This window comes from Petromyzon marinus, chromosome 8 (assembly GCF_048934315.1).
Source record: "Petromyzon marinus isolate PM22_M1 ecotype Great Lakes invasive population chromosome 8, UKy_Petmar_22M1.pri1.0, whole genome shotgun sequence".
Taxonomy (NCBI): domain Eukaryota; kingdom Metazoa; phylum Chordata; class Hyperoartia; order Petromyzontiformes; family Petromyzontidae; genus Petromyzon; species Petromyzon marinus.
Window position 1 is genome coordinate 8677305 of NC_133674.1, and position 13558 is coordinate 8690862.

Below are 13558 nucleotides of genomic sequence, written 5' to 3' on the forward strand. Positions count from 1 at the left end.
AGGGGCAAATTTTTTATACAAAGGGCCTCATTTTAAGAAACAATGTATTGTCATTTTTGTATTATTAAATATGCATGCATAATTTTAATTAGTTTTCTTCCTGCCGACATAAAAATGTCGCCAGGGAGCAATTGTCCCTGCCGCAGTGAGACTTTTGGCCAATATCATGAAGGAGTGTTTGTGTAACGGAGTAGCCGGAGAAATCCACCGCCCTTATCATGGAAGGACATTCACATCTCGACGCAGTTGAATTATATTTACAGAGCCAATACATTCAACCCATATGTGGACCGAGCTAATCTCCTGGCCACCGTGCTGCCGGCAGCCACGCGCTTATAAACTCACTGAGACAAGGACAAAGATCCCCCACGTAGCCTCCTACACTGCTGGGGCAAGTGTTGTTAGCGAGCACGAGGAGGGGACGGTGTGGTATGAACCACCACCCGATAGATGTCTTTGTCTCCCTATTGTTGATGTTTACACACCACAATAGATGCTCATTAAATACTTCAGATACCACTTGTCACTGGGGTTAGCTATGGCCAGGAATCAAACCCAGGTCGCAGGGATTACGAAGTGGTGTGTAACCCACTGCGTTACTGTTCCACACACACACAGAGACCCGCATATAGCCATACAGACTGTTGGAGCAAGTGTTGTTAGCGAACACCTATTAAGGCTGGCACGGCGCATGAGGGCATGGGTGAGCAACACCAAGCCCGGCCGCTTTTGTCTCCCCCGTGCTGATGTATACACATCAAATCATGATATTAATTTAAGACTGAGTCAACCTCGGTGAGAACCAGGACCGTTTTAGACATTTGTCACCGATGTTGGCAGTGAGATGGAATCGAACTCATGTCGCCGGGGTTGCAGCGAAGTGCACTGACCACTACACTTCCGCTTCCCATGCCTATACAGAGACTCCTCTACTTACGAACACTCGACTTACGAACTTTCAGAGATAAGAACAAACCTATTTCAACACATTACATAAAATCCGTGATCTGGTTCCGTCTGTAAAAGATGTGATTCCGGACATACAATACCCTGGTGTCTACAAACTAAGTTGCCTCTGTGGTAGTAGTTACATTGGAGAAACCAAACGCCATATCTCGGACCGCATTCGTGAACATAAAGCAGACCTTAAACACGGTAGGACCAACACCTCGGCCGTAGCAGATCATTGTTCTAATTCAGTAGGCTCACATGCCATTGACTTTTCCAAGACGGAGGTTCTTTGTAAGCCATCTGGCTTCCATGAGAGATTCGTTCATGAGGCTATCCACATATACAAACACAGAGACAATTTCAACCGAGAAGATGGATTCTATCTTAGCAATCATTGGAAAGATTTGATAAATCATTTCAGTTCTTGATTGATTGTTCACGCTTACAGTGGCTTTCAGACAGCATACATAAAAACAAATTTCGTCTCCCCCCTCCTCTTTTCAAAAAATAGATGGACTAGTCCTGGCAAACAGCCAATCGTTGCGCGTGACGCAAACGTTATTTATATATATATATATATAAAAATAAATAAATATGCCTTTTCAAAATAAATTTATGCAAACCGACACACCTGATGATGACCGTTTGAGTTATGGTCGAAACGTCGTGAGAATTTTTTATTGTTTTATATATATTTTGTTATTTTGTTGTTTCTCTTCAACGTGACTTTACCGAAAAAACTAAGAATATGAATTACTGCAGTCACGAAAGCTTTAAATCAAAATTTAAGAACAAACCTGTCAGTATTTCCAGTTGCCTGTTCGGACCGAGAGTCGTAAGTTCAACTGCCGCGCAATAGATGGCGGTGGTGGCGTCTACACCTGCAGAACGTGAAAAAACAGTGGCATTTACATCTGCAGGAGATTATACAACTTTTAAAGCCATTTCCCGTGTGTACATGCCGTACAACATGTTTGGAATTAACAAGAATAAAGTTGGACTTACGAACAAATCGACTTACAAACAGACCCTGTACTCAAACAAAACAAAAACAAAGATCCCCCGTATAGCCTTTACAGACTTTTGGGGCAAGTTTTGTTAGCAAGCACCTATGCAGGCCGGCACAGCACACGAGGGGGTGGGTGGCCAGCACCACGCCCGACCGCCTTTGTCTCCCCAGTGGCGATGCTTACACACTGCACTAGGTATTCATTTGAGGCTGAATCGACCTAGAGGAGGCCCAGGACCGACTCAGATAATTGTCACTGGTGTTGGCTGTGGGCAGGAATCGAACTCGGGTCACCCGGTTTCATAGCGCAACACGCTAACCGCTACATTACCGCTCCCCACAACACACACATACACACAGGCACATACACTCACAGAGATTCCTCATATTTAACGTTGCAGACGTTGTGTATGGGAATGGAGACACAACGGTTTTGAGACTGTCCTCCGATTCCCATGACCTGCATTTAATTTCCCAACCTGAAGTACATAAATAACATCAGCAGCAGGGGGTATCTCAAAACTGGTCTCTCCTCAGTCAACTTGACCTTAAATGAATACCTGACGTGTAAAATATCAGCACTGGAGGGACGCAGGTGGCCGTGCGCACCATCGCACGGTGCGCACGGCCACATACAAAAATACCCCCACTGCCTTGTGGTGCACGTGCTGGTAGCGAGCACCCTTTAGTGCCGGCTTGGCGCACGAGTGGGTGGTTTGGCCGGCAATGCTCATGTTTTATACACCGTGCCAGGTACTCATTGAAGGACGAATCAACCGAGGAGAGGCCCAGGACTGGTTAAAATATTTACAACTGACGTTCACAATAAGTGGAAATAAAAACGCCTAAAAGGCCATTGGGATAATTGGTTGTGAAACAAAATGCTTAAATTGTTCTGTTGAGAGACATATAAGCAGACATGGATTGCTGGTCTATTTTGTTATCTATATTCTCCACAACGACGCCAATGATTATTTTGGGAACCAAACTCAGGTCGCAGGGTTCATAGCACAGCATGTTAACCACCATACCCACACACAACTACAAAATAACCCAATTCCTTCTTTTGTTGTGGGGCAAGTGCTGTTAATGTGCGCTTACCGAGGCTGGGACAGCAGGGTGGCTAGGCAGGCACGCGCCCTCACCACAGCAGCGATTGATCAAGTCTGAGTTAATTCCCCAGCTCTAAACTGAGGGCACTGCCCTACAGCCCCTTAGTGCTAGGGATGTTGCCCCCCCCACCCCCCTCAAACCGCTCTCTGCTGAAGTTTTTATAGGCCACCGCTTTAAACAAGGTCACGCTGCAGAGCTGCTGGCCCATAAAGCTATGTTTTACTATGAGTCTTGTTTTATCTTAAAAATTACATTACATTGATTTTAAATTATTTCACCGATTGTTAAATGGTTTTCCATTATTCTTTGGGTCTTTCAGTAAAGTCACGTAGATAGGTTCAAAGAAAATAACAAAAACTACGACGTTTCGATCGCAACACAAGTGTCCGTCATCAGGAAGAGGGGGTTAGCTTCTAAAGGCAAACTGTTTATAAAGGTTTGAAATGGGCGTAGCCCAAAAGTCAGCAGCCAATGAGAATGCAAGTGGTGGGCAGCGACCGCGACGGTGGTGGGTTTTCCACCAATCAAAGGGCTGCTCAGTGAAAATGAGCATGTAAATGTAAGATCGTTGAGCTGCCTCCACAGCCAGCGCCCTGAGGTGGCTATGTTAATGTGAGAGATTAGCATGATTTGAAGCTTTCGTGACTGCAGGAATCCATACTCTTTGGTTATTTAGGTAAAGTCACGTAGGTAGAAAAATAAAATAAAACGCTCGCTGGTTCAGCAGTTTCCACTGCTGGATTATATTTTTTTCCACCTGAGGACGACCGCTTGTGTTGCGATCGAAACGTCGTGATATATTTTTTTAATTTAATTTTTCTACGATCGTGACTTTACCGAAAGAACCAAAGAGTAGAGATTAGAATGTTAATGTCAGACAGCAGAGCAGCAACCTCGAGCTCGGCGAGCGAGTTGGCTGTGTGAGAAATTTAACCTGTTAATGTAAAATCAGAGAGCCGAAAATAACAACTAACATTGGAAGGTGGTAGGATGGGAACATCACAGCCAGTTATGACTTCAACTGGTTGATAACGTCCTTCCAATGATTGCTCAGTTTATACTCATCTTCTCTAATGAAATTTTGTATGCATATATGGATGGCTTCATGAACTATTCTTTGTTGATAGCCAGTGGGTTTGAAAAGTACATTTGTCTTAGAGAAAAAAAATTCGTGTGAGCCCACTGCATTAAAACAATGATCAGCCACGACCAAGGTATTGGTCCTACCGTGTTTCAGATCTGCCTTATGTCCACGAACACGGTCCGAGACATGTCGCTTAGTTTCCTCAATGTAACTACTGCCGCAGACACAGCTTAGTTTGTAGACTCTGGGATATTGCATGTCAGGGATCACATCCTTCACAGATGGGATAAGATCACGAATTTTATGTACTGTGTTAAATCGAACCTGGATCTTGTGTTTGCTCATGATTTTGGAGATATTTTTGGTGATTCCTGCTATGTATGGCAAAGTGATGGTTTTGATTGGGTTCTCAGATGGTTCTTTCCCAACGGTTGGGGTGATAGCTTTAGGTGATGATGGTCGGAAATACATAGAGCTTTTTGGTTTTAGAGTTTTGATGAGGGAATTCTTCTGGGAAGGATGGTGGTGGGAGTCAGGTTTCAGATATGCATCCATATCGGTAGCTTTCCTGTAGACCGAGTGTCCCATTGAACCATCTGGTCTCCTTTCGATTAAAACATCCTTTTACACCTTGTTGTATATGTAGGTTATGAAAATTTGATTTACATAATGTAAAGTAAATTAAAATTAAAATTTGCATAATTTAACCGTTAATTCGAGAGATAATCGTATTAATTTATGCAAGTGGGTGTGGTTATGATAATGCAGGTCGTTATGATCATTAGGTCCAGCCTCGGTGACGAAGGTTGGTTATTAATTGGAATAACGCAATTAATCGTATGCAGTTCTGTAGGTGTTGTGAGCATGAATGAGAGAGTCAACTCGGCTCTGTTATTTGACTCCGTATTATCAATAAGGATACGATTATTCTCGATTTAACGCTTATTGATTATGTGATGGATTAGTGTGCTTATGATAGGTCCCCCAGAGTTCAGATCTCAATTGCAGATCAATTATTATGCAGAATCACGGAAAGAATCACACACAACCCTTATGCTTTAATCAATTTTATTTTCTAGCTAAACTTTAATTTTTGGATAATATGAGAACTCTCAACCTCGGAATTTCAACACAGCATTAACATGGTACACATCACGATTGCGTTGTTTCACCTCGATAACGGCACCTGTGGTTAATTCCCGACGCGTAACGCAATCAATCGGTTGTTGAGAAAGAGATTAAAACAGGCAAAACTATTCTACCAAACCCTTAACTCTATCATATGCAAATTCGTATACTTGAATTGTTACACAACACAGCACTCGGTCATTGATCATACGCGACCCTTAATGCACATCCTTGTCACGTTGTTAGCCAGTAGGACGATTGATTATTATGCAACTCAATGACATATGAAAAGACTCTCAAACCATTATTATTCCTAAAGGCACAAATATGCGTTCATGGATTCGTTATGTTCATTCATGGATGCATAAACAAGATTATGCCATTAAAGACGAACGACTCAAATACTCCCAAATGACCGTATTCACGCAACTTGATGGCAATGTTTCCGTTATCAGCTAATATTTGACGCACGTATCATGAATCTTCTTGTATGTGTTAATGTGCGAGGGTTGTTGATCTTTTGAGTTAAGCAAACGCCTAGGTTGGCATTCCTGGTCAAAAACGTGTTTGCTCCTTGCGGAGCGGTGGGGTTGTGAGGGGGGGAGTGTGGGGGAGGGGGTGGGGCATACGAACAGGCTGCGACAGTTTCTGTCCACCGCTGGCTGGTAGAGTCGACACGACGCTCGCCATCGTCGCGCGATGATGGGTGTTGAGTGCGGGCCCGCTGCCCTCTCCTGGTGCTGCCCGAACGCTCTCAGCGCTGGTGTCGCGAAGTGGCGCGCTGTAGCGCGCGCTGCCTCTCCTTGAAGATGCGCGAACGCGCCCGGGCTGGTTCGCTGACAGCAGTTCTCTCCACTGCTGGATGACTCAAGTCGCACGCGCTTGGTCGCCGGTTTGCTGAAGTTGTTGGTGGCTGGCCAAGCTTTTCCGCTGCTGGATGGCTCCTGCACGTGCTTGCTTGGCGGCGCTGGCCAAGCTTTTTCCGCTGCTGATTGAGCCACGTTGCAATCGCTCTCTCTGTGGGCATGCTGAGGTTGTTGGCGGCTGGCCAAGCTTTTCCGCTGCTGGATGGCTGCTGCATGCTCTTTCTGTTGAGATGCCCGAGCGCTCTCAGCTGATTCGTTGACAGCCGGCTTCACTGCTGGATGACTGAAGTCGGCACACGCTTTGCCGCTTGTTGCAGAAACTCTTGCTTGGTGCGTCGGTCGCGCTACAGCTAGACTCGATGTAGAAATAAGGGTCTTGAAGCGATACTTTGCCTTTCAGCTCTGAAATCACTTTCGCTGATACATCGCGACTCAGCGATCCTCGCTACTCAGCGAGGTTCGCGCTCCTTTGAGTCAGCCGCTCGCTGCGACTGCTCGTGTCTTGTCGACTTCTCGAACCGCTGATCTATCTTGACTGATCTTTTGAAAGATGCTCAGCCGTTAAATTCAAAAATAATTCTCCGCTCCGCACAGTGAAAAAAAGGGGGGCGTGGTCGGTGTGTGTGTGCGTTCGTGTGTCATCTGCGTTTTACAATCCTGGAGGTGAGGAGGGGGCGACCCTTCCCTTGACTGGTTTATTACTGTTTATTGCACATCTCCTGTATTTTCTGGTTTAATGGCCCTGTCACGATGGGCATCTAGTTTCCTGTGTGGCTGGCTTTCGTGTTTTATTAATTATTTTTTGTCACTTAAAAAAATAATATATATAACGGCAAATATTATTGTTAATCTTAATTTTGGAAAAGGCTCGATATCCAACAACCTCCATGGTGAATTTGATGGCTGGGTGTATGGAATTGATGTGGTTGAGGAATTGGTTCAGAGCTGGTCGGCCATGTGGCCAGATAAGGAAGAACCCATTGGGGTGCCTTCAACTTGTTTGTAGAATGTTCCATTCCAGGTGAAGTATGTGTTGGTGAGGCAGTGTCTCACCCGGGCCGGTACATCAGCATTCAGTCCTTGTTGGACCAAGTCTTCAATGATTGCAATGGTGTCAGGCACAGAAACTTTGGTAAACAAAGAGACTACATGGACACGAACGAGCAAACCACCTGGAGATAATGAGATGTCCTTAATTAACGATACCAAGTAAGCTGAGTTACGTACAGCGAAGGTGGTCTTACCAGTGAATGGTTGTAAGGTCTCAGACGTAAATCGAGCCAGTTTGTAGGTCGGTGAGTCAGTGGTGGAGACAATAGGATGAAGTGGTGTGCCTTCTTTATGGATTTTTGGTAAGCCATACAATCTGGGTGGTCTAGCAGCGGAGGGTTTTAAGGAAACCCGCTTGGTTGGTTTGATTAAAGGGGCCGTCCATAAATGACGTCACGCGATTTTGGACGATTTTTGACCCCCCCCCCCCCCTCGTCACACGGCGTCACAAAAAGTCAGACTCCCCCCTCAAATATGAAATATGACGTCACAAAACTTCTCCCCCCCCCCCCCCCCCCCCCCACCAAAACAATAAAACATGCTTAAAATCGCTTTAAGCTATTGTAATTGTAGTGCGTATTTAATGTGGCGCTGCACTCTGATGTTGTGGGAGAAAACATTTATTAAAAAGTCTATTTAATTAAGTAGAACGTGTTGTCTATATTTATTTAAAGTTGTGCATTTTGATGTGACGTCATATTTTTCAACCCCCCCCCCCCCCCCATCGTCATACATCGTCACAAATATCTGACCCCCCCCCCAAGTGCGTGACGTAATTTATGGACGGCCCTAAAAGATGTCGAATCGGTGATAATATTGTTGATTTTCGTAACGAGGCTGTTGGTGGGATCTCTTTTAATTTTGTATAGCTACCATCATTAAGTATTCTCTTTGATTGAACCTATCTTCGTGACTTTACCGAAAGACCCAAAGAATATGAATTCCTGCAGTCACGAAAGCTTTAAGTCATGGTTTTCCATTACCCCACAACACACGTGTAATCTCTGTGTAGCATCCGTGTTTGAAGGCCACTGATGCCTTGTGTGATGCACTTTCTATTCAACCTCCACACCAACCGCCAGACGAAGAGGGTGCAGCATAATAAACTGGCATCTTATATTTGTATCAAAACTTCTGCCGTAGGCTGTAAGGCATGGGTACACCAATCCAATTCCTAGGCGACACACATTCCCTGCCATTATGAACAAAATTACTCCCTGGTCAGAGGCAGCTTGGACAGGGACAAACTCAATTAGACGTTAGAGGGGTAATAACGGGCAGTGCCGATGATGCATCTATATGTCAGCAGTGCTTTCTTCCTTCTGCCAGATACCGCAGCTGTTACACAGTCGGAACTCAACCTCCAGGGATCCCTCTTGCAGTCTCACCCCAGCAGGGGGGAGGGGGGAGTTACACTGAGGTTGTGGATATGGGTGCCCCTCACATCCTCATATTTTCTGCAACAACCAAGAAAAGGTTATTCATTTCCAGCACTGGGCTGGACTCTTGTTCACAGATGTCCAGTATGGGCGGGCGAGAAAGGATAAAGCCATATTTTTTCATCATTTTTAAACCGGTAAAATTGATCCCATATATAAAATTGAAGGACCTTATGGGAACATTTTAATGTTATTTGGGTCTTTCGGTAAAGCCACGTAGATAGAACAAATAATAAAAATAATAAAATAATAACAATATCACGACGTTTCGATCGCAACACAAGCAATCGTCATCATGTGAAAAATATAGCGGGAGAGCTGCTGAGAATATACAGTGAGGGAAAAAAAGTATTTGATCCCCTGCTGATTTTGTATGTTAGCCCACTGATAAATAAATGATCAGTCTATAATTTTAATGGTAGGTTTATTTGAACAGTGAGAGACAGAATAACAACAACAAAATCTAGAAAAACGCATGTCAAAAATGTTATAAATTGATTAGCATTTTAATGAGTGAAATAAGTATTTGACCCCCTCTCAATCAGAAAGATTTCTGGCTCCCAGGTGTCTTTTATACAGGTAACAAGCTGAGATTAGGAGCACACTCTTAAAGGGAGTGCTCCTAATCTTAGCTTGTTACCAGTATAAAAGACACCTGTCCACAGAAGCAATCAATCAATCAATCAGATTCCAAACTCTGCACCATGGCCAAGACGAAAGAGCTCTCCAAGGCTGAAATGGGCTACAAGATTATTGCCAAGCAGCTTAGTGAGAAGGTGACAACAGTTGGTGCGATTATTCGCAAATGGAAGAAACACAAAAGAACTGTCAATCTTCCACGGCCTTGGGCTCCATGCAATATCTCACCTCGTGGAGTTGCAATGATCATGAGAACGGTGAGGAATCAGCCCAGAACTACACGGGAGGATCTTGTCAATGATCTCAAGGTAGCTGGGACCATAGACACCAAGAAAACAATTGGTAACACACTAGGCCGTGAAGGACTGAAATCCTGCAGTGCCCGCAAGGTCCCCCTGCTCAAGAAAACTTATACATGCCCGTCTAAAGTTTGCCAATGAATATCTGAATGATTCAGAAGATAACTGGGTGAAAGTGTTGTGGTCAGATTAGACCAAAATGGAGCTCTTTGGCATCAACTAAACTCGCCGTGTTTGGAGGAGGAGAAATGCTGCTTATGACCCCAAGAACACCATCCCCACCGTCAAACATGGAGGTGGAAACATTATGCATTGGGGCTGTTTTTCTGCTAAGGGGACAGGACAACTTCACCGCATCAAAGGGACGATAGACGGGGCCATGTACCGTCAAATCTTGGGTGAGAACCTCCTTCCCTCAGCCAGGGCATTGAAAATGGGTCGTGGATGGGTATTCCAGCATGACAATGACCCAAAACACACAGCCAAGGCAATAAAGGAGTGGCTCAAGAAGAAGCACATTAAGGTCCTGGAGTGGCCTAGCCAGTCTCCAGACCTTAATCCCATAGAAAATCTGTGGAGGGAGCTGAAGGTTTGAGTTGCCAAACGTCAGCCTCGAAACCTTAATGACTTGGAGAAGATCTGCAAAGAGGAGTGGGACAAAATACCTCCTAAGATGTGTGCAAACCTGGTGGCCAACTACAAGAAACGTCTGACCTCTGTGATTGCCAACAAGGGTTTTGCCACCAAGTACTAAGTCATGTTTTGGAGAGGGGTCAAATACTTATTTCCCTCATTAAAATGCAAATCAATTTGTGACATTTTTGACATGCGTTTTTCTGGATTTTTTGTCGTTATTCTGTCTCTCACTGTTCAAACAAACCTACCATTAAAATTATTGACTGATCATTTATTTGTCAGTGGGCAAACCTACAAAATCAGCAGGGGATCAAATAATGTTTTCCCTCACTGTATGGTGGGAGCGCTGCTAAGGCGAAGAGTTATAAAGGTTTGAGATGGGTGTAGCCCAAGGGTCAGTGGGCGGGGCTCGAGATGAAATTTGCATGTAAATGTAAGATCAGATAAATCTTGACAAACGAAGCTGTGGGGGTGGCCATTGTATTGTGAGAGATTAGCATGTCAATGTATCAAATTTGCTTGTAAATGTAATCTCGGAGAGGGCTCAGAAAAAGCCATCGCCACATGGAGGTGGGAAAGTATGGCAAGGCGACATTTGACTAATGTAGCCCAAGGTTCAAAGGGCGGGGCTGGAGATACAATTTGCGTGTACTGTATATCTTGCTGATCTCGTCAAAGAGCATAAACCATCACGAGAACTCCGCTCATTCTCGCAGTGGCTTTTGGTTTGGCCATCGAACAAAGACGAGCACTGCATCGCACGCTTTCGGATGCACTTCAGTGGCCGTCTGGAATGCTCTTCCTTCCGATATTAGAAAGCCACTGGAGCTATGCATTTTTAAAATCTAGATGGAAAACTATTTCTTTAGAATTGCTTTGTATTTAGTTTGTTGTCTTTTCCCCCGCACCTCCAATGAGCATGTTTGGCTACGTACGGTACGTAAGAAGTTCAACTTGCATACATACAATCGGTTTTATTTATAATAATACACATAATAATACATTGCGCACATTCTGAATTGTCCAAAATTATTACGGTCTCCCCACTCCATGCTCGTCATAGTTTTTTTTTACCATACTTCACCACACTGGTCAGTGCAGGTTGGTGAAGTGGGGGTAGAGCAGGTCCAGTTTTGATATCACTCTCCACTGAAGTTAACCATGACGGTGAATCGGAATTGAGTTGCTGAGATCAAAGGGCAGCGCAAAAACCGCTATACCATCTCTCCACCCACGCGCTTCATTGGACTTTATCATATTTTACAGTTGGTGGGAATTTGGCTTGGAAGGAACTTTTGGAAATGAGATTAACATCGCAGCTCTATACCGGAGAGCATAAGTTGACATTTCACGTGGAAAGGGAATAGGAGACCTTCACACAAAATGCGTGGTCCAAATTTGCCGACTTACAAAATGCTCAGTTGTAATTTTACATTGCAATCATTGGCCCCCGCTTTCAAAAACGTTGACAGAACTCTCCTCAAGAAGAGTAATTCAATAATGTGAGGTTTTCCTGGGTAAACATGTGTAATTACAAACAATCAATGTAAATTCACTGCACTTTCTGACCCTGCACACCCACTCATAGCCACCTACCTTGTGTGGATACGCTCTGTATTGTTAGGACTAGGGCATAGGTTATCACGGCTGTGTGGCATAGCCCTCCGATGTGATTTCAGGTTGCACCACGTGTTGTTAGACATGATGTTCAACGTTTCACTCCACCTCTTCATCTCCCAACACATTCAGTGAAATACCGGACACGATGCTGAATAACACGCGGCAGTACAACCAAAAAAGACATTCGACAGCTCTGCATTGGTTGGTGTCGGTTGCTCCATAGGTCTATTAAGTGGCGACCTATAACAATTCCCCCGTGCGTATTGGTCAGCCGACATTGCAATATCTCTAATGTGTAGCGACAGTGGCAATCGATAGTATGTCATTGTTGTTCATGTTCGTCTGCCTTGTCTGCAGGTGGAGTGTGGCTGGTGGGGCTGTGTGTGGCGGCTCCCATGTTTTATGCACACACAGTGCAGGTGAGTAACAAACCACCACTGCCCATACACAGCATACCGAGTTTTCATCCGTTTCATTCTATGATGGATGTGTATGCTTCCTTCTTACAACGGTAGAAATATCATGGGACCTCCTTTGCCAGTGTCAAAATATAAGCATAGGTTTTCATCTTTTTTTCTGGCAACAAAACAGTTGTGTTCAGATGTTAAAACACCAAACTGAAACCTTTTGCAAGGAATCGTGTCTGGATTTACTCTACAACACACCAGTGGGCTGAAGTAGTAACTAATTGGCGTTTTATTTACGTGACAAATCCCTTACTAATTGGCTGTGTTGTGTAGTGGAGGGTTACGACACATTTAGACTTACGCGATCTCACCCAAAAACCTTTTTATTATGAATAATTTTGGTCGCGAAAGCCTACGTGTTAAAGGCTGTAGCCAGGAAAATGGTGTGCCAGAGATACCAAGAGAAGAGAGAGTAGAGAAAAGAGTAGGATGGTCAACCGTGTCAAAAGCTGCTGACAGATCGAGGAGTACAAGAATAGAAGAGAGACCATCATGAACATAGCCAAGTGATTCTCAACCAAAAGAAGAGCTGTTTCGGTTGAATGACAGTGACGAAAACTAGATTAGAATTTGGGGTAGAGAGAGTTAGAAGATACGTAGTGGGTAAGACGGGAGTGTTTGGAGAAATTGGGGAGAAGGGAAATGGGGCGGTAGTTGGCTCTAAACGCATGTTTCTAAATCTGGAGGGAAATACCGGAGGACTCTGAGAAAAATTTATGTCACCTCGAAAAGAACATGCAAACTCCAAATATGTAGGCATCAGGGTCGGGATCGAGCCCACAACCTCCTGTATAACCAGGCGAGGTAGTTAACATCGCGCCATCTTGGCGCCCGACGTCTTAACAAAAATATATGTAAATTCACAAAACCATTTATAATTTTTGAATAGCTTCACTGAGACTGCATAAAGAAGGTTACAGAAAGCAAATTGGAAAGAGGAAACGGGCACGTAGACCTGCTTTTTCCAAGGCTGTTCACTGCGATTCAAGAATAATTCATGAAAATTGTATTGGCGAAATTCTAATAAATGGTGAAATTATTGACCATCTCAAATCGGTAGACTTTGTCATTCAAACAACCAATGGGAATGATCCACGCGAAATGATTGAAGCATTCAATAAATTAAAACCTGCAATGTAGGACTAAAGATACAGATTGGGAAAACGATAGTTACAAGTTTTGTGAACAAATATATTTTTTTGGATGGACGCAACTGGAAAACACATCAGAAAATGTAAAACTAGGGCAGTTATTGAA

The 13558-nt window shown here is 44.1% G+C and overlaps 1 protein-coding gene across 1 annotated transcript in view; it reads left to right on the plus strand.

Moving 5' to 3' along the window:
* LOC116940194 (pyroglutamylated RF-amide peptide receptor-like) overlaps nt 1–13558 on the plus strand; it is a 48650-nt gene that overhangs the window by 18320 nt on the left and 16772 nt on the right. Inside the window, exon 3 of the mRNA XM_032949590.2 lies at nt 12192–12253. Within this exon, the coding sequence (XP_032805481.2) occupies nt 12192–12253 (62 nt within the window). The remainder of the gene's footprint in view (nt 1–12191; nt 12254–13558) is intronic.